This window comes from Pteropus medius, unplaced genomic scaffold (assembly GCF_902729225.1).
Source record: "Pteropus medius unplaced genomic scaffold, Ma_sr-lr_union100, whole genome shotgun sequence".
Classification (NCBI taxonomy): Eukaryota; Metazoa; Chordata; class Mammalia; order Chiroptera; family Pteropodidae; genus Pteropus; species Pteropus medius.
This window is the reverse complement of record NW_024342469.1, coordinates 5,665,106-5,688,610: the sequence shown is the minus strand read 5'-3', so window position 1 is coordinate 5,688,610 and position 23,505 is coordinate 5,665,106. Positions and strand designations below refer to the sequence as shown.

General features: G+C 41.3%; 1 protein-coding gene across 1 annotated transcript in view; it reads left to right on the top strand.

Annotated features, from left to right (window-relative positions):
* The first annotated feature begins 4,154 nt into the window (after positions 1-4,154).
* Positions 4,155-23,505, top strand: part of MEI1 (meiotic double-stranded break formation protein 1) — a 57,858-nt gene continuing 38,507 nt past the window's right edge. Inside the window, exons 1-12 of the mRNA XM_039863329.1 lie at positions 4,155-4,333; positions 6,913-7,036; positions 7,849-7,899; positions 9,725-9,798; positions 11,100-11,205; positions 11,720-11,923; positions 12,919-13,049; positions 16,965-17,079; positions 17,905-18,021; positions 18,981-19,080; positions 19,205-19,339; positions 22,822-22,936. Of these exons, the coding sequence (XP_039719263.1) occupies positions 4,163-4,333; positions 6,913-7,036; positions 7,849-7,899; positions 9,725-9,798; positions 11,100-11,205; positions 11,720-11,923; positions 12,919-13,049; positions 16,965-17,079; positions 17,905-18,021; positions 18,981-19,080; positions 19,205-19,339; positions 22,822-22,936 (1,443 nt within the window). The 5' untranslated portion in view covers positions 4,155-4,162. The remainder of the gene's footprint in view (positions 4,334-6,912; positions 7,037-7,848; positions 7,900-9,724; positions 9,799-11,099; positions 11,206-11,719; positions 11,924-12,918; positions 13,050-16,964; positions 17,080-17,904; positions 18,022-18,980; positions 19,081-19,204; positions 19,340-22,821; positions 22,937-23,505) is intronic.

The window sequence follows — 23,505 nt, the reverse complement described above, 5'->3', positions numbered from 1 at the left end:
AAGCCAGGAGTCTCCCAGATGGCAGACAGGGCTCCCAGGAGAGTAAGAACCTCATACTCCAGGGCAGGCCACGACCACTGGAGGGAGAGCACCTTCCAAGAGGCTTCTAAGCCCCCCAAACTCAAATGTCAGCAGCCCACACACTGGAGAGAAGGAAGCCTGGAGCCTGTGGAAGGCAGAAGGGCTGAGCAGCAGCCTTCCCGTTCTACAGACGCCTCCAGCTTCAAAGGGAATCTCCACTACGCTGCAGCGAGGCTGAACATGACCTTTTTGAACAAGATATCCTGGTTCCCGCACCTGGCCAAGCCCCAGATCTCAACCCTCAGCCTGAGCCTGAAGGGTTCTGATCCAAGCCCGCTCCCCAAAGTGGTTGACCCATATGTAAAAGAAGACAGCATTGAAGTCCACACTCCTCTGAAGAGGGAACTTCAGCCACCAAGTCACTGCCGTGCTGGTGCCACTCTTCCCAAGACAGAGAGCCTCCAGGGCCAAGGGGAACCTGAAAACCCAAATGGAGCCCCACAGAATCTACCAGCCTCCAAAAAGTTTGGTTTTACGAAGCACTTGAGATGTTTTCTGCTCCAGCATTGTTTTAGAAAATAGGCTGCAGTCCCAGAGTCCTCAGAACATGTCGAAGAAGGCATGAGAGTGGTCTATTCATCCTCAAAGCCCCTAATAAAATTGGTTATTTGGACACTGTGGGGTTCTGATTTTTTTTGGCATGTTTTCTGAGTGCCCCTTTTTGGGGTTTGGGATACATTCTGGGATGGGTAGAAGCCACTCCTACTCTTTTTATTTTTTATTTTTTTTTTATTTTTAAGAGTGTTTATGCTATGGTTTTTAAGGTTTGGGGAATGTGGGTCAGCCCGATGTCATCTCCTCAACAGCTTCCCTCCCCAGCTTCTCACGGTAGGGTTTACTGAGGTTTCTATCATGGTTCTGTCCTGTCTTATTTCAAGCTAATTCCAATTGAAGTAAAATGCTCAAATAGCCTCAGCTGCTTGAGGGGAGGCTTGGTTCTCTGCACCAGACGCTATTATTCAAGTTCTTTTGATCACAAGGAAAGGAGCTGATGACAGGGCAGCTGCCCTGCTGGGATTCTGCTGCCCATGAACAGACTTTACAGAAAAGTCATCTCAGCTCTCCAGTTCTTAAGCATCCCCAACCATAATTACTGCTCTGCCTGACACCTGTGGGCATCCTGGAGCTAATTATTTGTTTCAATGAAATCTGAAACTCTGAGCCAAAGGGCATTATATCTTATATCTGCTTCTGTAGATAGCGTCAGCGGGTAGAAACAGATTCACAGAGCCTAAATCAATGAGCTCTGGAGCTGGGAATTTAATTCAAGCTTTTTCCTTCTGTCTCCTTTATCCTCCCTCCCTTCTTCCCTTTCTCCTTTCCTGTCTTCCCTTTCATTTAGCTTTTTCAATTTTTTTGATTCACTGTAAAACCCACACATGCTCACTGGAGTTTAGAAAAGGAAAAATAATCCATAATCCTATGCCTCAGTTAATGTTTCGATGTTTTTATTCCTATGCATTGCTATCTACAAAGTGTCCCCATAGCAATTCATGCCTGTCATTTACTACAGCACTGATACTGTGGTAGGCAGCCTCTAAGCAGGCTTTCAGTGCTCCCTACCTCCTGGAATTGCTGCCCTTGTGAATTCTCCTCTCCTTTGAGTGTAGACTGCATCTAGGGACTCACTTCTAACAAATAGAATAAAGCAGAAATGATGGACTGTCACTCCTCAGAATAGTTTGAAAAGATTATAGCTTCTGTCTTGGGCATTTCACTCACTTTCTTGCTTGCTCCCTGAGGGAAGCCATCCTGCATGTTGTGAACTGCACTTGGAAGGGCACATGTGACAAGCAACTGAGGAGGCCACTGAACGACAGCCATAGAGAAAGTAAGTTCTTCACTCCAACAGCCTCGGAGGAACTGAATCCTGCCACCAATCATGTAAGTGACCTTGGAATCAGATCCTTCTGCCCTGGTGAGTCTTGTGATGACTACAATCTCATGAGAGACTTGGAGGCAGGGTCACTTAACTAAGCCATGCCTGGATTCCTGGCGCACAGAAACTAAGAGATAATAAAGGTTTGTTGTTTTAAGTTGCTAAGTTTGGGGGCATATTAATTCTCTATGGCTGCTGTAACAAACTACCACAAGCTTGGTGGATTAAAACAACTGAAATGTATTCTTACAGTTCTGGAGGCCGGAAGTCTGAAATCAACATGTCAGCAGGGCTGCACTCCCTCTGACTCTCCGGAGAACCTGCACTCCGAAGGTTCTAGTGGGCAATTCGTTCCCTGTCTCATCCAGCTTCTGCTGGCTGGAAGTGTTCACTCGCTTGTGGCGCCTCACTCCAATCTTGGCCAAACTGCCTCCTCCTTTATTCTGTGTGTCTCTTCTCAAGACATTTGTCATTGGATTGAAGGCCCACCAGATTCTCCACGAAGATCTCATCTCAAGATACTTTATTACAACTGCAAAGATCCTTTTTCTAGATAAGGTGACACTTACAGGTTCTGGGGATTAGGATGTTATATTAGTCTTCCCTGGCTGCCGTAACAAAATACTACAGATTTGGTGGTTTGACAAATAGAAATTTCTTTTCTCACAGTTCTGGAGGCTAGAAGTTCAAGATCAAGGTTCTGGCTGATTCAGTGCTAGTGAGAGCTCTCTTCCTGGCTTGTAGATGGTCACCTTCTCACTATGTTCTCATATGTCCTCACATGCACTTTCCTTGGTGCATGTACATGGAACGGTTGAGAGATCTTTCTGTTTTCTTATAGGGCCACCAATCCTGTTGGATTAAGGTACCACTCTTATGATCTCCATGAACCTTAATTCCCTCCTAAAGGCCCTGTCTCCAAATACAGTCACGTTAGAATTGTGGTACACAATTAAGTTCGTAGCAGACATGGAGATATCATTTTGAGGGTCACCATTTAATCCATTACATGGGGTAATTTGTTATGGAGAAATAAACAACTAATACATATATACTCTATTGTAATAATTTGCTTATCCGTTTCCTTGACTGGACTTGTAACTCCTTGAGGACAAGGACTGTCTGTTGTTTACTTTTGAATCCTCTAACTCCTAGCACAGTTCCTGGCTCAAAATTTTGTTAAAAAGAATACATACTTTGTTCGCATTTAAAATATATATAGAATAATATATAGTGATATAGAAAATGTACATGACATTTTTCTCCAAGAAAGTTTACAAACCTTTGTATGTTGCTGTTGTAAAAATGTATAGAAAATGTCTAGAAGAAAATATATCAGAGTATTATTTTTTTCTTCATTGAATATGAATTATTGCTATAACATATTTAAGATGTGTTGAATGTTGTTTGCTTATTTTCTATACTTTAATATACAATTATTTATCTTTTGTACACTTAGCACTTTAATGAATATTTTTTCATGTTAATATCTACTTTTCTCAAACATTACTTCATAATACTCCATTGAATAATAAACCATTGTTTTCCAAACTATTTTGCCATGGAAAGCATTTTTTCCAATCAGTCACAGTGCTTCTGATTGTAGAAAACATCTCTTGAACTTACTTCCTTCAACTTTAACCAGTTGCTGGGCACCTTGTTGCTAAATAAATCTTCGTAGATTGACGGATTGTTATAAACATATTTAACGTATTTTTTCTCCTTCACTATTCCTTGTGCGCTCACAAAGTCTCAAGTGCTGTGCAGCCCTCTGTGAGAGAACATTTTAAGGGCAACGTCTTAGACTCTTTGAGAGAAAGGTGTCACGTAAATTTAAAATAATAATGCTAGTAGCTTTTAGATAAAAATCCGCGATCTTTAATTTTTTAATAGTAGAAATAGATTGCTTCTTTTTTTTTTCAAGGCTAATGACAGCTTCTTTATAATGCTTTACAACCTTCGATGTGAAGACGAATTTCTGAAGATTCTAAGAGCAAACCATTCTGGGCTCGGTTGGATGCTCTCCAGGGTCCTTACGTCCTTCATCTGCCCTCAGGGGCCACTGCTCTTCTGAGATTTTGTCCCACTCGCTTTGCGCAGGCGCATTACTCACCCCCCGCCCCCACCGCAGGGCTCTTTAACTGCGCTTGCGCACAAACTGCGCGGGAAAACGTGCTGTGGCGGTGGCGTGCGATCCCAGAGATGGCTGTGAGGGAGGCGGCGGCAGGTGCTCTCCCACCTGGGAGGGACGAAGAGGCGGCGCTGCTCTTCGAGAGGGCCCATTACCGGCACGACCCGCGCTGGCTGCTGCCCGTGCCTCCTCGTCTGTGCCTGGCCTGCGTGCTGGAGCTGCTGCCGGAGCCCGGCGTGTCGGTGCGAACCGGGCTCCTCATTTCCCCCATTTAGGACCGCCCCTTGCCAGACTAACTTCTTTGACCCCGACCCACCTCCGAAACTAAACCGGGCTCACCCGCCGCGCCGAATCTGCTCCTACACAGGCCACCCCCTCAGGCGGCCCGGGCGGCCTTCTTTCTCTGCGGCACCGCCCCAGCCCACCCCCCCACAGGCCGCCTTTTCCACCCCAGGCCCTGCCCTGGCGCTGTGCGTCAAATGGGCCTACCCCTGCCTGTTCTCATTCTGGGGCCTCCGGGACCCCAGCAAGACTCCCCGGCACGCCTGCCCGTCTTCCCTTGTCCTCTCTAGCTGCCATGCTGAAAACCGACTTGCTCTCCCTTTCCCCAGGATTTAGCCTTAGCTCAGGCTCCCTCCATTTTAGTCCCTGCTCAGCCTGTGGGCCAGGCACACACGCGCCGGGGCTCTTCATTCCCTTCAGATTTCTGAGGGGTGTGAGTGTGGAGGAGAGGGCCGCCTGGGTCTCTGTGATGGCAAGAACTTCGGGTGGAAGTTACAGCCAGGCAGAAGTGGGGTGAAAGGGAAGACTTCAAATAGGCAGAGCTGGCTGAAACATGGCTTCCCTTCCTTGGGGGCCTATCCACCTTTGCAATGAGGTGGTTTTTTTTATTATTATTTATTTTTATTTTTAAAAAATTTTTTTGTCCATAGAAGCATCCAAGAAAAGTTTGAGAGATCACTTTTCTCTCAAATTCATTGAGACGGGGCTGGGAATTCATGCCTTTGGTAGGGGGAAGAGCTAGATCAGTGGTCCTCAAATTTTTGATCTTAGATGGTTCTTCACTTTTAAAAAGTGTTGAGGACCCCAAAGAGGGTGGGTTATATCCACTGATGTTTACTGTATTAGAAATCAAAATTTAGAGATATTTATTTAAAAATAGTAAATTGGCTACATATTAATATAATTTTTATTCTGGCAAAATGTACATAACCTAAAATTTACCATTTTAACCATTTTAAGTGTATAATTCTGTGACAAGTAATTTGAAAAGGAAAAATAACTTTTCCAAAAACAAAAGGGAGAGTGAAAGGACTAGCTTTGTTTTAAAATTTTGCAAGTCTCTTTAATGTCTGGCTTAATAGAAGGCAGCTGGATTCTCATATTTCTACATTTAACTTGCGATATCACATGTCATGTAATATTCAAAAAACTTCACTGGACACTTGTGAGAGAATAAGAGTGAAAAAGGCAAATAGCATCTTAGCATTATATGAAAATAATTTTGATCTCAAGGATCCCCTGAAAGGGTTTTGAACATTCTCAGAGTCCCCAGACTATACTTTGAGAACTGATGGGCTAGCTAATAACATGTGAGATATTGTTGAGGCCAAATGTTCTGAGGCTGTCATTCTTGGATAGTTAGAGATGGATAAGACAGTGAGGGAAAATAAAATACATTCCTGGGAATTTAAATGATGGACAAATCTGTGGTCAAATGCTGTGTGGGATATGTAGAGAAATTAGGAAATGTAAAATTTTAGAAGAAAAAGCATTTGAATTCGGCTTGAGAAGACGGGTAAGATTTGGACCAGAGGAGATGGGGATCTTATCCCAGGAGGTAGGTATTAGCAAGGATGAGTTTGGGGAGGTAATTAGAGTGTTTGAAGAGAAGTTGAGATTGGAGAGCCAGGTTAAGATCAGTTTCCTGAAGAGTTTGAATACAAGCTAAGGAGCTTGGACTTAATGAGATTGTCAACTGAAGGAGAGTCATTGCGAATTTTTGAGTGACTCATTTAGATCACTAGCTTAATGTATTTTGTAGAAGGAATTGGTGAAGGAAAACAGGAGGCTTGCAGTAGTGTAGTTTAAAGGCAATAAAAGATGCAACTTCTTCACCTTTTATTGAACACAATTTTCTTAGCTTCAGCTTTCACCAATTGAAGGGATAATATAGTCAATTCTATCCTCTTTGCACTCCCCTTTTTTTGACCTAACTTTTGCTACTATTTTGAACACTCTGCACAACTACTACTCAGTTCCCTGTACATGGAAGTGAATTGAGTATGAAGATTTATGTCTACCTTGAATGGAAGGATGTGTTTTCTCTATCTCTGTAAGGTTCACAAAGGGTTGCCAGTATCCCCATGCTGGACTGTTGAAGTGGAAAGAGCACTCACCTTTGACAAGAGGTCTCCTGGTTGGAGCCTTAGATTTGAGTCCTTGGGAAAGTCTCTGAGCCTCCGTTTTCTTATCTCCAAAATGGCTATAATAATACCTATTTCTCCTTGCTCACCAACTTGTTAGACTTTAATGAGCAAGTAGACAAAAGATCTGTGAACAGTAAAATGTGTACGTATAAGGTATCAGGAAGCTTAGCCCATGTATAATCCTCTGTATAAACACTTGGATTCCAGTTTGTAAATGATGCCCTTTTCCATACTCTCTCCAGGGAGTGTGATCTTACCATGAATTAGATGATCCCTCCAGTATCATCTTGTAATTATATTTATAAAGTTATATATTGTATATTTAATTACATTGGGTTTGAGAATGGCTGAGACTTGGTTGCTATTGAATATATTTCTTCATTTACTCCAAGCTGGTGCGCAAGAAGCATGTACTGTCTTGCTTCCAAGATGTCCTCGTGAGGCACGCTTCCTTGGTCATGCAGCTGATGACTCAGGATCAGAGAGTCTGTATCCACTTCATAAACATGCTTTTTGGTGAGATTAAAAGGGAAACTTGGCATGAATTTTGTGTATTTGGAATGTATATTTGCTTTTGGGGTCTTAGAGAAATGGTCTTGGAAGGATAATTTAGGCTTTTTGTGAAGTAACAGTTTAATTTGTTAGCAAATTGTTTTGTCACAATGATGAAGAAATGGCCACCTTTCTAAGATACATGATGCATTGTATGGTAATTACAGCTAAGAGGTTAGCTGAAGATGAAATATGGGAAATGTGTGTTTGTTCAAAGAGTCCAGTCTGTATGGTCTTTGAACAGAATCAGGAGTTCCAGACCAGATTCTGCTACCTGGCTGTGACCCTGATTGAGTTACTCCTTTCTCCTTAGTTTCTTCTTGTATAAAATGATGTTGATTAAAGGGTCCCTTCTTTAAATACAATTATAATGTCCTATGGAATGAGCCCTTTCAGCGGGGAGGAGAGCTAACTCTTATGGGGTGCTTTTCTCTGGTAGAGGTTTTTTAGGCTTTTAATTGCCAAGACAGTCCTTTGAGGGAGAGAGGATGATCCCCAAGGCTCAGGGAGGTCATGGTATAACTGGCAGAAATGAAATTTTACCCCAGGTATGTAACAGACTTCAGAGCACACAGCTTTTATGCAGTGCCAAGCTGTTTTTATTCCTTTAAAATCAGAGTGGGTCATTGAAAGTCTAGGTGTTTGGTGCTGAGGGTAGAATTTACCTGGGACATTGCTTAAAGCTGCTGATAGTTTTAGAATTCACAGTATGCCTTTGTGGGTTTGTTTTTCTTTTAACTATTAATTATCTCTCTCTTACTTTCCTCTGCTCCAAGGACTGTTATGCAGTGTGGAAGATGGGAGTGTAGCAGACCTCTGTATTGAAGGTAAGGTGAAACTGTGTACCTACCATCTGAGGCTGTTAGCATGAATTGCTGCTCCGGTTATTTGAACCCTTGATGAAATATTTAATTTTAGAGACAGATAAAGAAAGCTCACTTAATTGTCAATCATTAATTTTACATTTCTGTCTTGAGCACCTTCTCTGAGCTAAGTACTGTGTCAGACACTAGAGATACATAGATAAAACATGGTCCTGTCCTCTAAGAGTTTACAATCTAGAGGAGAGATTGGCTGGTAAATTACAAAGGCTAATAAGTGCTGTTACAAAGACATGTACAAAATTCTATTTTTATTACATTCATTTAGTTGGTTGGAAGTTGTCTGCCATAGGTGGTGATTAAAGCTGTGGAAGTGTGTTGGTTTACCTATAATGGGCTCAAGAAGAAGGAAGACGAGCATTGGGATGGGAGGATTCTTGCAGAAAGAGCAAGAACTGCATCTAGTCAGGAAACAAACCACACCAGTTATTTGAGCAGAAAAAACTTTAAAGAATTATTAACTAGGTAACAAAATAAAAAGAGAACATGCATCCTAGTTGTGAACCACTGATATAAAACAATGAAGAAACCAGAAGTTTCATGGTCTACTTGTACACACATGGTTTAATGGGGGAGATACAAATGAACAAGTTTTCACGAAGGTAGCAATTTCAGAAAGCAGCTCCTACTCCTAAGGCTGGGGAAACAAAGGGAGAAGTTGGAATTATTAAAACTACAAGTTTACAGGAAGGACCCCATATAGGAAACTCAGACTTTTGAGGAGAGGATGCCGCTTGGCTGCTGCTGGGTCCATAACCATCCAGTCATAAAGTTAGCATCTGCAACTACTAGCAGCTGTAACAAATCATAAGTCAATATGTATGTAATTCTAACCATCTGTATGTAATTCTAACCATCTCTCAGTCTAGACAATGTGGACAAACAGATATACTACTTGAAGTTCTGACCACTGGAAGGGGTGGGCAGATTTCCCTTCACCATTTTCCTCAAGGCCACTCTTGAGTGGGGCTATAATTCTAAAGCTATTCACTTCTGGTTAGTGTCAGTATAGCTTGCAGAACCCTCATCAGACACCAGGAACTGAATTCAGTGAGGTGGTAGGTACAAGATGGAGACTGCAAAACTAGAGGGAGAAGAAGGACTTGTTCCTTTCTTACTGTTTCCTTTTTGCTTCCTGCTTTCTTCCTGTTTCTGTGTTATCCTAGAATGCTTATTTACCCTGGAAGTGGCAGAGCCTGCCCATAGCAGCAACTGAAAAGCTTTTCCCACAACTTGCAGAGTGAGCCTCTTTTCCACCCCTCCTTAGAGACACCAACAGAAGCATCAAAAATGATTGTATCAAAGGGCGGGCTGCAGGTTGTGGGATAATATTATTGGCAAAGGAATTCATAATTCTGTTTTCTAGTATATGAAGGAACAAAATCTGAGGAAGGAAAAAAAGAAGAAGTGATATGAAATAGTAGTTTTCAACCTTGGCTTTACAATAGACTTACTCGGGGAACTTAGAAAATATCCAGATGCTTAGGCTCATTATCTAGATTCTGACTTAATTGGTCTTGGGTGGGACTTGGCATTAGTATTTTTTTAAACCTTCATGGGCAATTCTAATATACAGCCTAGTTGTGAACCACTGATATAAAACAATGAAGAAACCAGAAACTTCTTGGTCTGGATGTGCACACATGGTTTAATGGGGGAGATAGAAAAGATTAATACAAATTAACACAAGCAAATGACTTGAGTAGAAGGGTTACGAAAGGTGAACTCTGGGCACGGGCTTGTCTTCTGATAATGCTGTTGTGTTGCTCAGTCCTTATCCAGCTTACAACTCAGCTGAAATTAGAGCAGACCATTCATTGCCTGCTGGACGAGTGCCACAAAGAGGTCAGTAAATAGCTGTGGGTTCTTGAGTACCCCTTAGGATCCTCAGATTTTAGAGCTGGACCAACCCTTCTTTGGATAGATGGAGAAATAAAACTCCAGAGAGGAAAAGGGACTTGCCTGAGGTCACTGAGTCAGTGGTAGAGCCAGAGCTAGGGCCTGGGTCTTCTGATCTTTTTTCAGTATCCTTTGCCTCTTCCTTCCTTCCCTTTTCAATCTCCCAAATGCTACCTCCATGTGGTGAAGTCTCATTGTTCTGGCAAAATCATCCCATGGCCATTTTCTGTATGCTACTAAATACAGTACAAATTTCCTTGAAGAATTTGTCAAGGAAATATGTTCACTATGTCTTGACTTAGTAGTTTTATTTGATTTGAATTGTATACAGTATTTTGTACTGAAGGCATTTGCTTTTATCAGGATCTAAGGTAAGCACTGAGCGGGTACATTTAACCTGCTTTCTTCAATATAGTCAAAGATATCATTGAAACAAGCAGTTTTTGCATTTTTTAAGATTTATGAATATCAAAATCACTATTTTTTTTTTTTGCAAAAGGGAGACAAATGTTCATCTAACCATCAAGAGCAACATTTAATTACAAGTTACATTATCATTATAATTGCTCTACATGCAATTAATATATCAGATTGGACTTATATATATCAATACTTATTATAATTCTATATATCAATACTTATCATTATGATGATGCCACTTAATACTTTGAGCACTTTCTATATGCTAGGCACTGTTTTAGATGCTTTACATATAGTTTCATTCAATCCTCTCAACAACCCTATGAAATTGGTACTATTATTTCCTACAAGAGGAGTTAAGAGTCTTACTTAAGGTGCTACAGCTAGTTAGTAGAAATATATATTATTGACTCTCCCTGTAAAGTACCAAGCATAGTACTTGGCAAATAGGGTATTCCTTAATAGTAGCTATAGTAATGATGATGATATATCTATATTTTTTTTTTTTGCTGGAATTCTATCTTTATGATGTTCCCAACTTTCATTCCCCAGGTTTTGGCTCTATAAGAGACAAAATACGCTAGTTCAGTTTAACAAACATGTACTGAGCTAGGTACTGAGGACTCTAAGAAGAATCTGACTCAGTCCCTTTTCCCCAGGGCTTCCCAGTCCAATTGGGGAGATAGACATTTAGCTAAAGAGGCTGATTACTGATTGTGGTGAGAGACACGTACAAGATAGGCACTGGCGTGGATATGGCAAGATAAATTTTGGTAGGATCTGTCCTGATCTTAATTTATAGAGTGGGGTATGTTCACTCTCTGTAGCTATGTAACGTGCCCTCCATGAGAGGCAGCCTTGCCACCCTGACACTTCTTGGCAAGTTGGTGGATGCCATTCCTACTCTGGCAGACAAGCTTGTGATGGAGCATGGTGAGTGAACTCCGGGGAAGAGCTGCCACTATCCTGTCATCTGCTTTGATCACACTTTCATCCGGGTGGTCCATTCACTGCATACACCGGGAAGTCATTACTTTCCTTCTCTAGGCTTTAGGTTTCGCATCTGCAAAATGTGTTCTGTGTTAGCCAATTTAAAAAAAAAAATACTCTCAATTCTGGTCTTGGGCTATTTCAATCGATTGTTTTAACACAAGCTACCTACTGTGGATCTTCTTTTTTGTGGAAGGAGGAATTAATTGTGAAATATAGATGCACTCTTTTTCATCAGTAAAATGCAAATAAATATCTCACAGAGGATTTACTCAAGGGTAAATCACTTAACTGCTCTAAATCTTAGTTGTCCCTTTTGATTAAGTGCCCAGAAATCATTTATTGTGGGGGATTATTGGTGATTACCATTACTACTCCTTTGGGGGCTATAGTTTGGAGTTTCATACAGCAGTTGACATGTGCAGTTACCGTGGGTGCTTGGTTGTTTTCTGGACAGGTGACCTAATGGAGCATCTGTTGAGAGGTTTAGTATACCCCAATGAGGGGATACAAGCTTCTGTCTGTTACCTGTATGGGAAGCTGTACTCCTCACCAGTGGCAGCTGAGATGCTTTCAGGCCATTTCCGGGAGAAGCTGTGTCCTCTCTTCCTTTCCATACTGGATGCTGCCCAGACAAAGGAGCTACAGATCAACTGTTTAGGTAAGACATGAGACTGGAGAGAGAACAGAGAGAAAGCATTTGAGGTTTTGCTTGAAGACTTGTGATAATTGGCTCTCTAGTGGTGGGGAAGTTTGCTGCTTTGCAAAGGATAGAAGCCATGGGTTCAGGAGACAAGATGCATAGACTGTGAAAGGTGCCCAGAGTTGGTGTGACATCTTAATGTTGCCTTTGGAAGGAGAACAGGAAAGAATGTGCAACGGCAATTTTTTTTGCCTCCAATCTTTATTGCCTGCCTTGGTGTATCTTGTACTTGCTGCCAAGTTAATCTTCACACTGCACAGTTTACATCCTGTCAGTTTCCTATTTGGAAAATTATCTATGGCTCCCTCTGGCCTCCAAGGTGATGTCCAGAGGTGATGCTTGTTATCTGAGGTTGCTTAAAGCACTAGCTACAGAGAAAACATAGTCTGTGGGTGACAGCAGTTTCTTTTCACAGTTTGGGCCAAGAGCTCTGTTGTGAACAGTCCAGCCACACATAGCATTCATTCTGGGCCAGGCACTGTGCTGAGCTCTGGGTCATAAAGACGGTCCAACACAAGATCTGTTATGAGGGAGCTTATAGTCCAGATGTGAACAGTTGGAGTTCAGTGTGGTAAATGTCATTATGGAGGTTGCACAGATAAGGGTGGGATTCTATTTAACATAGTACTAGAATTCTTATATATAGAAAACCCTAAAAACTAAAAAAAAAAACCCTGTTAAAACTAATAAATGAATTCAGTAAAGTTGCAGGATACAAAATCAGTTGTAATCCAGAGCAAACTGCTCCTCCTTGTTTTCCATACACTAGCAACAAACTATTTGAAAAAGAAATTAAGAAAACAATCCTTTATACAATAGCATTAAAAAGAAGAAAATACTTAGGAATAGCTACAGAAACATGAAGTTTCTAGGGGATGTCTGAAGGGTTACTTTGAGTATACTCTGGTACCTGTGCTTCTCTCGCCTGACTTCCCAACCTCTTTGTTTTCTAGGTTTGCTGAGGCAGCTGCTGAAGTATGATCTCTTTGTGTCCATGATCATGAACAAGTCTGCATTAGTGGAAAGTACTGACAGTGCTGAGGGGTCACCAGGAGAGACCTCACTGCCTTTGGTGCTCAAAAAGGTCATTGTCTTGTGATTCTGTCTTTAGGTTCACTAATAAGGAAACTAAATGCCTCCTGGGCCTTGTCCTCATCCACCACTCCTTCTATCCTTCTTACTGGCTAGAACAATATGCTGTTAGAAGACTCTAAGTAGGTATTTTTCTTCAAGAATTCTTATTTCCACATCTGGGCTGCCTGAGAATGGAGAATACAGGCAACTACAAAAACAAAGCTACCTCTGTTGTTTTAGTGATAAAACTCAAGCTTTTGGTACCTAGAGCCCTCTTTCTCTGGATCCTCATCCCTTCAACCTTACTTACTTGTCTCTTCTACCCTGCAACCCAATGCTCCAGCCATATGCAACCTCTCCTTTGTCTTGCATATGTTAGGTTATCCTGTCTCTGTGCCTGTACTGATGCTCTTTCTCTTTGCCTTTAAAGCCTTTCCCCTCTCCTTTGTCTGTCGACCTCTGATTCAGTCTTCAAGACCTTTAGAGCTCCCCTGTCACCTTGGCTCCTTTAGGCAGAATGTGCCCCTTTGTCACAGTGCTTACTTCACCATATTGTGATTGATTGACTAGGAGTTTCTTTAGAGCAGGACCTGAGTTTAGCTGTATCTCTCTAAAGTGCTCAGTCCAGAGCTTGGCAGAGCTACTATCACATCTGATAGCAGGACTATCATTGATTGACTAGACTGTGGGACTCCTTCTGCAGGAAGGAGGAGTAACCCTGGTCAGAAGTTGAAAAGGGACAGTTGGGGAAAAATGAGTTAGGTATTAAAAATCCAGAGCAAACTGCTCCTCCTTGTTTTTCTGGGATGCCTCTAGAACGATCCATGCAGGGCTTGCGAACTCTGAAGAGCAAGTCCTGTGTCTCTGACCAAAAAAGAAATCTCATATCGGGTTCTTTTCTGTGTTCATTTTGCTGTTGCCATCCTGATGTTCATGGTAGCATCTGGTTAGAACATTTGATCCTGTTCTCAGCAGGGGTACAGGGTCTTCTGTTCTCACAGTGCACCAAGACAGCACGATGGTGGGAAAGATAGAGATTAGAGAGCGCTTCCCTAGGGGGAGAGAACTTTGTTGAGGTCCTAGCCTTCATCCATTGGCAATTTTGGATGATCAGCATTTTATTTGACTACAGCAACTAGTAAGATTGGGACTCAGGTAGGTGAGCGAGGCACTTAACTTGCTTAGGTGCAAAATTTAAGGGAGTGCTAAAAAACTCAGCAGTCTAGATAAATAATATTTTAATGCAATATTTTTAAAAAATCAAAGTTAATGCAAAAAAATTTATGATGTACAAAATATCAAAAATTGAAATAAAGATAAGACCAGCATGTAGCCTAATTTCTATTCCAGCATTTTTATCAGAGTCTAATGCAAGTCCTTCCCACTTTTGGCTGATAATCAGCTATTCTCCGAAAATTCAGGTCCCTGGGAACATATTGTCAATGTTTATGTTTCTGCTTTTACATTTAGTCGAACACATACTGAACACTAATGTGATGTGTCCATCACTGTGTTAGGCACTAGGAATATTATGGTATACAAGCAGTTGAGTTTCTTGCCCATTCAGAATCTAGTAAGAAAGCAGATATTTAACAAGTAAATGAAGAAGCAAAGTAAATATAGATTGTGGTAAGCGCTCTAAAGGAAATAAAGAGGGAGGAGATGTAGTGGAGAATACCATCTACAGGTCAAGTGGTCAGGCAGGGACTCTCTGAAGGGTTGACATTTGAGCTGGCACTTGAAGAATTAAAGCCAGTGATCAATTATGCCTTAATGAGGCTGAAAATAAATAAGCTAGTGATATGAAGAGTGGGCAGAAAAGTGTTTCAGGTAGAACAGCAAGTAAAGGCCAGAGGAAGGAAAATGCTTGATGTGTTCCAGAAACAGTGGGATGGATGGGGGTGGGAGGTGAAGAGGCGTGGCCCAAAATGAGATTGGAGATTAAGCAGGAAAAGTCGATCACGGTAAATAATTAGGATTTTTTAAAAGACAGATTTTCATAATTTATTTTGTTTATGATAGGAATATAGAGTTAGTGTTTCTCAACACAAAAAATACGTACATTTTAAACTAAGAATTATTGTTTTGCTTAATTTGTTAAATATCATTTTTGTAAGACACATTTTTTCTCCACGTCTTAACAGCTCTGAAGTTGGGAGACATTTTATTGTCCATGGTGTGTCATCGTTTAATTACAGCTCTTTTTCTTTCTTAGTAGTACATAAAATAATGGTTTACATCAGTAGCATCTTATTTTTTTTAATTAATTAATTTTTTATGGTGACATTAGTTAACGAAATCCAATAAGTTTCATCTATACACTTTAACAGTAAGGCATAGATATGTTTACACTGTGTGTTCACCTCCTATAGTTAGATTTCTTTCTGTCACCACATATTTGACCCCCTTGACCCCATCTACCTCCCCTCTCCCCCCACCCTCAGCATCTTAAAATAGATGTTACTTCCTATATAAAAGAGAACAAGATAGAGGTTAATATCTAGAAACTCCTTTATGTACTAACAGAAAGGCTCCTCATGTGTCCATTTTTAAGTCTGACATGACTGAGATGGGTTTAAGCTTTCAGTCCTCAGCTGCATCTCTACCAGACATGTATGACTTTGTCCTTTTCTTTTGAAACTCTAAAACCAGACACACTCTTCTTTGTCTTGTGATATATGTTCTACTCATCCTTTCCCCCCAGAAGGCCAGTATCTACTATACTTAAAATCTGTGGTTGCAGTTAACTCTTTCCTTGATTTCTGAAAGTGTTATAGGGATTCCTAATAGCTGCGGTGTCCAATAGGAGTTTGGATTTTATACAGTAGAAACTCATTGAAATGTTTTGAGTAGAGAAGTAACCTGATCTAAAATTTTGATGAGGAGGCATTTCAGTTGTAGATAGACTCCTAGATTTGGACATGGCTGACCTGGGTTTTTGCCTTAGCTTTGCCACTTATTAGCTGTGTGGCCTGGAGTACTTAATCTTGATGAGCTTTATTTCCTTCCTCTGTGTGTCGAGGGTCCCCAGGACAACCCCCAGTTTCAGTGGTTCACTAGGAAGACTCACAGAAGTCAGTGTATAATCCTATAGCTATGATTTACTGAGTGAAAGAATACGAAGCAAAATCAGCAAAGGGAAAAGGTGTATGGGGCGAAGTCCGGGGGGAAACCAGGCACAAGCTTCCAAGAGTCTTCTCCCAGTGGTCAAACAGAATGCACTTTATTCCTCCAGCAATAAATGGTGACAACAGTATGAAATGTTGCCTAGCAGAGAAGCTCATTATCGTCTCAGTGCCCAAGGTTTTTATTGGGGGCTGGCTGGTCATGTAGGCACCCTCTGCCTAGCACATACCAAAGTTCCAGACTCCTAGAAAGAAAGGTGTTCAACACAAACTATATTTTTTGTACAAATAGTTTAGTCAGAGTGAATGACTTTTTATCAGTTCTGGAAGTGATGAGAACTCTCCTGAAATCCAACTTCCCAAACTTGATCACTGGCCAACCTTGCAGGCAGGACTTTCTAAGGATAACAGTCTCAGGCATGCTATGGTAACCCTTTTCTACACACACTGTAGAGTGAGTCTCCTAGTAGAATTGTCCCATTTTATGTCCCAGTCTTGTTGCAAACATCAAAACTAGATGAGAGCTGTGAATGTACTTTTGTCAGTGAAGGCCTGAGCCCTTCTTGGTGATGATTTTAGTGCCATTGTGTTCTTTTGTTCTATTTTTCACCTGCTGCTGTTCATGGAGACTCTTTTCCATAATCCACAAGTGCCCTCCCTGAGCATCTTCATGCCTGGCAACTGGTAATGCTGGAGGGATTCAGAGACAGTTAGGGCTTCTGTCCCAAGGCATTCAGGCTGCTTCCTTCTGGTCCTGGCAGTGGTGTAATTGCAGCACTTTTTGCTGCCTGTTTCTCCAGCTTCTCCTCTCCAGAGATGAGATTCTGCAGGTGGCCAGTGCCCACTGTATAACAGCAGTGCTGGTCCACTCCCCAGCGAAGCATGCCCCGGCCTTCATCCATGCTGACATCCCAGGTAGGTGGCCCCTTCTAACCTCCTCCAAGGACCCCAGAGTTCTAACTGGAAACCCTGAGTCACAGTAGCAGCAGCAATCCTGTTGAGGTTCTTTGGTAATACATACCGGAGGGATTGTTTGCTGGCAGGTTCAGTTGTACATGACAGACTCTAGAAAGTAGGCCTCATAACATCTGAATTCTCTTGCTACAGATTTCTTATATGACCTTGAGCAATTTGTTACTGATGTTTGTCATTTATTTGACCATCTAGGAATCAGCCCCTCGTATGGGATGGTAGAAAGACCCATGAACCAGGAAGGCAAAGGAAACGAATGTTTCTTGAGGGCTTGTTATGAGCCAGGAAATATGCCCTCAGGTGTTTTGTAATGTTGCCACATTCGGGTTTTCACCTATGTTCGCTATTTTAAGGATAAGAAAATTGAGGATCAAAGAAGGGAAATAACTACTTTAATTGACAAATCTAGCCGTTGGCAGAGAAGGGATATAAAATCAAGCCTCTCTGGCTCTAAAAATTCTTTTCTCTGCATCATGCTGCTACTCAATCTGAGAATTAGGAGACTTGAGTTCTAGTCCCACTTCTGCCATGAACAATACTTCTCTCTGGGTCTCAGTTTCCCCATCTGTTAAAAAATGAGGTTAGACCATAACCCTGAGGGCATTTTCCAGGTTTATCTGTGAATTAATGATCATGTCTCATGGAGAGGGTGGACAAACAGATGCAGTAACGGGTGAGATGCTTAATAAATCCAGGGACCTAGCATTAGTTAAAGGATAATGACCACACAGCTGTCATTTATTGTCTTCTTTCCCTCTCTCTGGCCAGAGTTCCTCTTTGAGCATCTTTCCTCTTCCAGTGAAGTGCTCGTCTGGTCTAGCTACAGTTGCTTGATACTTCTGGCAGAGGAGCCACTCTTCTTTTCCAAGTGCCACACGGTGTACGGTTGGTAGTGGGGGTCCCAGACTAGCTCTGGGTTGGATGGACAGCACTTTGAAGTTGGGTAGCCACAGCAGTGATGGGGAGCTAGTCTACACTTTGGAGGGGCGTGCTGGGTCTGGTTATTTCCATCTGCTCAAATTCATTACCAGATCCATATGCAAGCAGTAATATCCAGACAGTTCTACTCTTCACTGATTAGCAGAAGTATACATGTTTAGAAAGAGAAGGGCACTTGTATTAGTAAATGAATTCCTGTTGAACCTTAAGAACAGTGTTATTCAGCCTTGGATTTAATTTTCTCCTATGCTCCAGATATCTATCCATCTAGTTGGTCCCTAAGTCTTGCTGATTCATCCTTTCAAAATTTCTTGAAACTGTCCCTTTTCTTCCTTCCTGGTGAAGAAAGGAAGCATTTGTCTGGGATATTTTATATTACATATGGATTTTTAGATTGGGCACATTCAATCATTTATTTTATATTCTATGTTTCTATTCTATGCCAGGTACCAGATTGGGACTTGGAGATTTAGAGATATATCTAACATGGTCCCTATCTTCTGGAAAGGGATAGAAATGTAAACAAGCTGGTTAGGGCTCCTGTAGAGGGAAAGTACAGGAAGTATGGGAGCTCAAGGAAGGCTTCCGAGAGGAGTGGAGGTCCTCTGATTCTTTGAGGAGGAATAGAAGTGTGTGGAGAAGGCACAGCTCAGTCAATATTCACTAAATTCTTCAAGTACCAGGGCTTGTGCTTTGGCTTGTGCTAAGTTTTGGGGAGATGAATCTGATAAGGGCCCGTCCTCCAGGTCTCACAGTCCTGTCCCATCAGCTCAATCTTGTCAGGGCCCCTCCATAAGGAGCTGCCAGCAAACATGTGCTGTGCACAGACTCTCATCTGTCTTGGGCAGGCAGTGAAGGAACTGCCAAGCACTGATCCCTGCCTCTGCCCTGTCACTTTGAGGCAGGAATCGAGTCAGTGGTGAGGAGCCTACAGGGAAGTCTGCGGATGAACAACACAGAGCTGCATAAGCAGGGCTTGCTGCTCTTTGCTGAGATCCTGGCTCGGTGAGCAAAACAGTGGAGCATCAGGCCTGTAGGGGCCAGACTGGAGAAAGAAAAAGTGAAGTATTTTCTTGGTGGAGTCCATGATAGGAGTTCACTCACTCTTTCCTTGTTTACCATTTCTCAGGCAGCCAGAGGAGATCAAGCTGTTCACAAGCTCAGCCATGTGCAGAGACGCTAGCCGTGCCCTCCAAGAGGCAGTGAGCAGCCCTGTGCTGGAGGTGGCTGCTGAGGCAGTGAAGGCCACTTCGGCCTTTCTGAGGTGAGAGACCCAGGCAGGCTGAACTTTCCACCTCTGCGTATACCTGAGGGCTGGGTCAAGGCCAAGGAAACTTGCAGAGGCTATTTGTCAGGGAAATTTTCTTGAATTCTTTTCTTTCCAATACTTTATTTACTCTGTTCTCTCTGGAACTGCCATTCAGATGTTGGATATTCTGGATTGCTCATCTAATTTGTAAAAATTTTCTGACAGTTTTTGATCTTTTTGTCATGTACTAGGTTCTGGGAGATTTTCTTGACTTTATCCTTCAACCCTTATTTATTTCTGCTTTCATATTTTTGATATGAAAAAATTCTTTCCATTTCTCTGCATTTTTAAACAGCATTTTATTGTTTTATTTCATGGATGTAATTTTTTTCTCAGTCTTTTGTTTTAATCTAGACTTTTCCCCCACTTCCTTTCTACTAATTAATTGTTCCTTCCACCTAAAATACTCTTACCTTAAATCTTTGCATGACTGGTTTCTTATCATCATCCAGGTCTCATTCAGAGCATCCTTCCCCTAACTGAGCCGTTAGGCTGTTACAGCACCTACCAAACACTTGATAGTTCTTGTTTATTCATTTGTTTTTTGTCCCCTCGCCTCCCGCCCCACCCCACTATAATGTAATCTCCAAGAGATCAGGGACTGTCATTTTTTTCACTGCTGTATGCCTTGCTGCTAATAGATAGTCGTGCATGATGTTAAAATGGACAGACTAAGAGACCCTAGGGTCAAGATGGGAAATTATTCTTTAGCAAGATGCTTGATATTTTGGAAAAAAAAATAATGGAGGAAACCTAGATTTATTTATATAGTAACTTATTTTGTTTCTATGTTTTCACTTAAAAAAAATCTAAGTAATATATTAAAAAAATAAATGCAGAAGATTTCTAGTGAAATGGAACAATCCCTGTCCCCCACTTCCTAAAAGCAACTAATTTTAACTCATTTTTGGTTTTAGTTCTGGTAATTATATCTCTAAGTGTAAACGATATTCTCATAATGCTGTTTACTTTTTGTCAATTTAAGACATTTACTGATTTGCCAGTAAGAAAGACAAAGATTTAGTTCACATTTTGTTGTCTTCTCTACATTTCCTTGGTACTTTTGCTAGTTAATTTCTCATGTCTTCAAACCTTTAAATAATACACTTAAAACTTGTGTTTCTTGTTCCCTTAACTTGAAGCAATATCTCTTGACTCCCCACTTGGTTAGCTGAGTTTATTAGCACCCCAACTCTTCCTTTCTTTTCTCAACCTTCTACTTCTCAGTGTTAGTCAGCTGTGCTTTTAATTTTACATTGTAAAGGTTGTTAATATTTATAGTCTCTTTTTTTATACTCTCTTTTTAAACCATATTTGTCTCCATGATGTGACTCTAGGTTGGTTCTAAAAATTGAAACAAAATAACATTTACATTACAATGACTTCTGTCTGTCTCTTTCCCCCTTTATCCTTTCCTGGATTCGAATCTCTAAATCTGGAGCATGAATTCCAGTGAGGGCGAGATGAATACAGGGTAACAAAGGCATAGAGCAAGAACAGTCAATCAGAGGTGCCCCTGCAGAGCTGAAACTCTTCCAGGAGGTCATTGTTATAGGAGCCAGTAGCACCTTTCAGGCAGGAGAGGGTATTTGAGCTATATTATGAGGGATGAGAGATTTAGATTTGTGGAAGGACCAGGATTAGCTAAAACATGTTAATGGGAAAGTTTAGGGATTACTGAGGGTATCGTAGCCAGTCTGGTCAGCAGATTGTGTGAAGAGGAGGAGTACATGAAGAAACTGGAAAGCTGGTTGGGTCAAAATTGTGGGGAGTGATGAGTGGGAGGCTGGTTATTAATCCTTAGACTATTAGACTGGTTATTAATCCTTAGACTATTTACTTTTGACTTTGATTTCCCAGAATGTTTACTGAGGTGGTCCCTCTGAAGTGGGGCCGTTCAGAGAGCCTCTGGGAAGCACAAATGGAACGAAGAGCGAAGAGTGAGAATTGTTGAAAAGAATTTAAAGATGATGGAACCAGGGCTTAACAATGACTGTAGGATAGAAACTTAGAGCTTCCAGAAATGAAGAAGGAAGGGAGAAATCAAGCCTTAACTATATACTGAGTGCCTGTTAGAAGGTTCAGCAGGTAACTCTGAGGGTTCGAAACCGGCCCAATGATGAGGGTTAACATAGGTTTCTCCTTAGTTACTGCACTGGGCTGAATAACATCCCTGTAAAGATGAGATCATACAGTATGGGCTCCTAAATCCAATGACTAGTGCCCTTATAAGGAGAGGAGGATTTGAACATATAGTGATAAAGACACACACAGAAGGTAGATGGTCATGTGAAGATAGGGGCAGAAATTGGAATGATGCAGCTACAAACCAAACAATGAGAAGATTTGCTGGCAACTATCAGAAGCTGAGGCAGGGCAGGATTCTTTCCTAAAGCCTTTAGAGGGAGCCAACACCTTAATTTCAGACTTCTAGACCCCAGAACTATGGGAAAATAAATTCTGTTGTTTTCAGCTACATAATTTGTGATAATTTATTACAGCATTCCTAGGATACCAATACAGCTACTTTATACCCTGTCAAATAGTCACTCATTCAACACTTTTTTTTATTTAACATCAATTTACAATGCATCTAGTTCTGTTTAGGTAAAGTGAGAAAATAGAACTAGTCCCTGGATACTTGGTGTTTACAATTAAACTAGACAATGACTCTTGTCTCCTCTGAGTTCATAGAATATGAGGGTTGAAACTGACCCTAAGTGTTACTTTCCACATTTACCCCACACTCAGAATGATTGACTCTCCAAAAGCAGTTTCCAGTCGCTGCTTATAATCCCCAAGAATGGGGAGCCTACTTCCTAGATAATCTCCTCTACCTCTATAGAGTTTTGACTCTTAGAAAGTTTTTTCTTAGGCTAAAATATAATCTGGGTCCTTATAACATTTACCTGTTCATCCAGTTTTTAACTCATCAGGGTAACAGAGCAAATTTGATCTCTCTTCCTCAAGAGAGCTTATCACTTACTTGAGAACAGTGGCCATGTACATCTCTTGATGCACCTTCAGTTCTAGATAGAACTTCTTTCACCAGGAGGCCCTTCTCAGTGAGAAAACCCTCTGTATCCTTAATAATAATGCTCATAGCTGTCATTTATAAGGACTTAGTATCTATTAAGCATCGTGCTAAGTGGCATGCATCATCTAATTTGATCTTAGAATAATCTATGAGGAGAGGACTACTAATTCTAATTTAATAGATGAGGAAACAGTGTTAGAGATAATGAGGAACATGCACAGAGTTATGCAGCTAGACAAGTGTTGGAGCAAGGATTTTTATCAGCAGATCCTGGACCTGATCTGGGTCTGATCAACCGCAGGTTCCCATCAACTGCATTGCCCCGCCATGCCCCAGAACCTGAAGGTATCTTGGAGTACCTTATCTTGCCCTAAGCCTGCCTTTGTCTCTCTGGATGCAGGAAGGACCATCAGAGTGCTCCACCTGTGCAGTACGGGGAACTGCGGGCCTTGCTTGAAGCCATGCTGAACCGGTGTGCCGATATTTCCCAGACCCCACTAAACCGGAGGTCCTTGGTTAGTGCACTGCCATCTGGAGGTCATGCTGTAATGTGTTTTTAGAAGCTTTACCTTTGTATGACAGTTTATAACTTTTTCTCATGCCCACCACATACCTACAATGAGATGTTATTTTTTTTCCTAACCGTAGAGCTGTGAGGCTTAATAATAGCTATCCTCATTTTTAGAGATTAGAAAACTGAAGCCACAAGGGTTAAATAATTTTTCTCTACGATCCAAAAGTGGCAAGTACTTGATTTTGGATAGTAAATTTCAGGGAGCTTGTACCCAAACCTACTACACACTTGTCTTTTATATTATCCAAGCAGGTATAGTAAGCATGCTCACAGAATTATTTAAGGCTGGATTGACTAGAATCTTAGAAAGAATATGACCAACATGCAATGTGTTGTAATTGTTGGCTTTTAATGGTCCATGTACTTGAAATATCAGAAAAGATGCTGTTAATGTGAATACTGATTATGTCTTTTAAGATTAACTTTGGAAACTAAGTTCATCACAGTTGATGGGATGAGGATTTTTGTGTGTTTTGAAGCAACTAACATGGGCATTACATACAGTTAGGC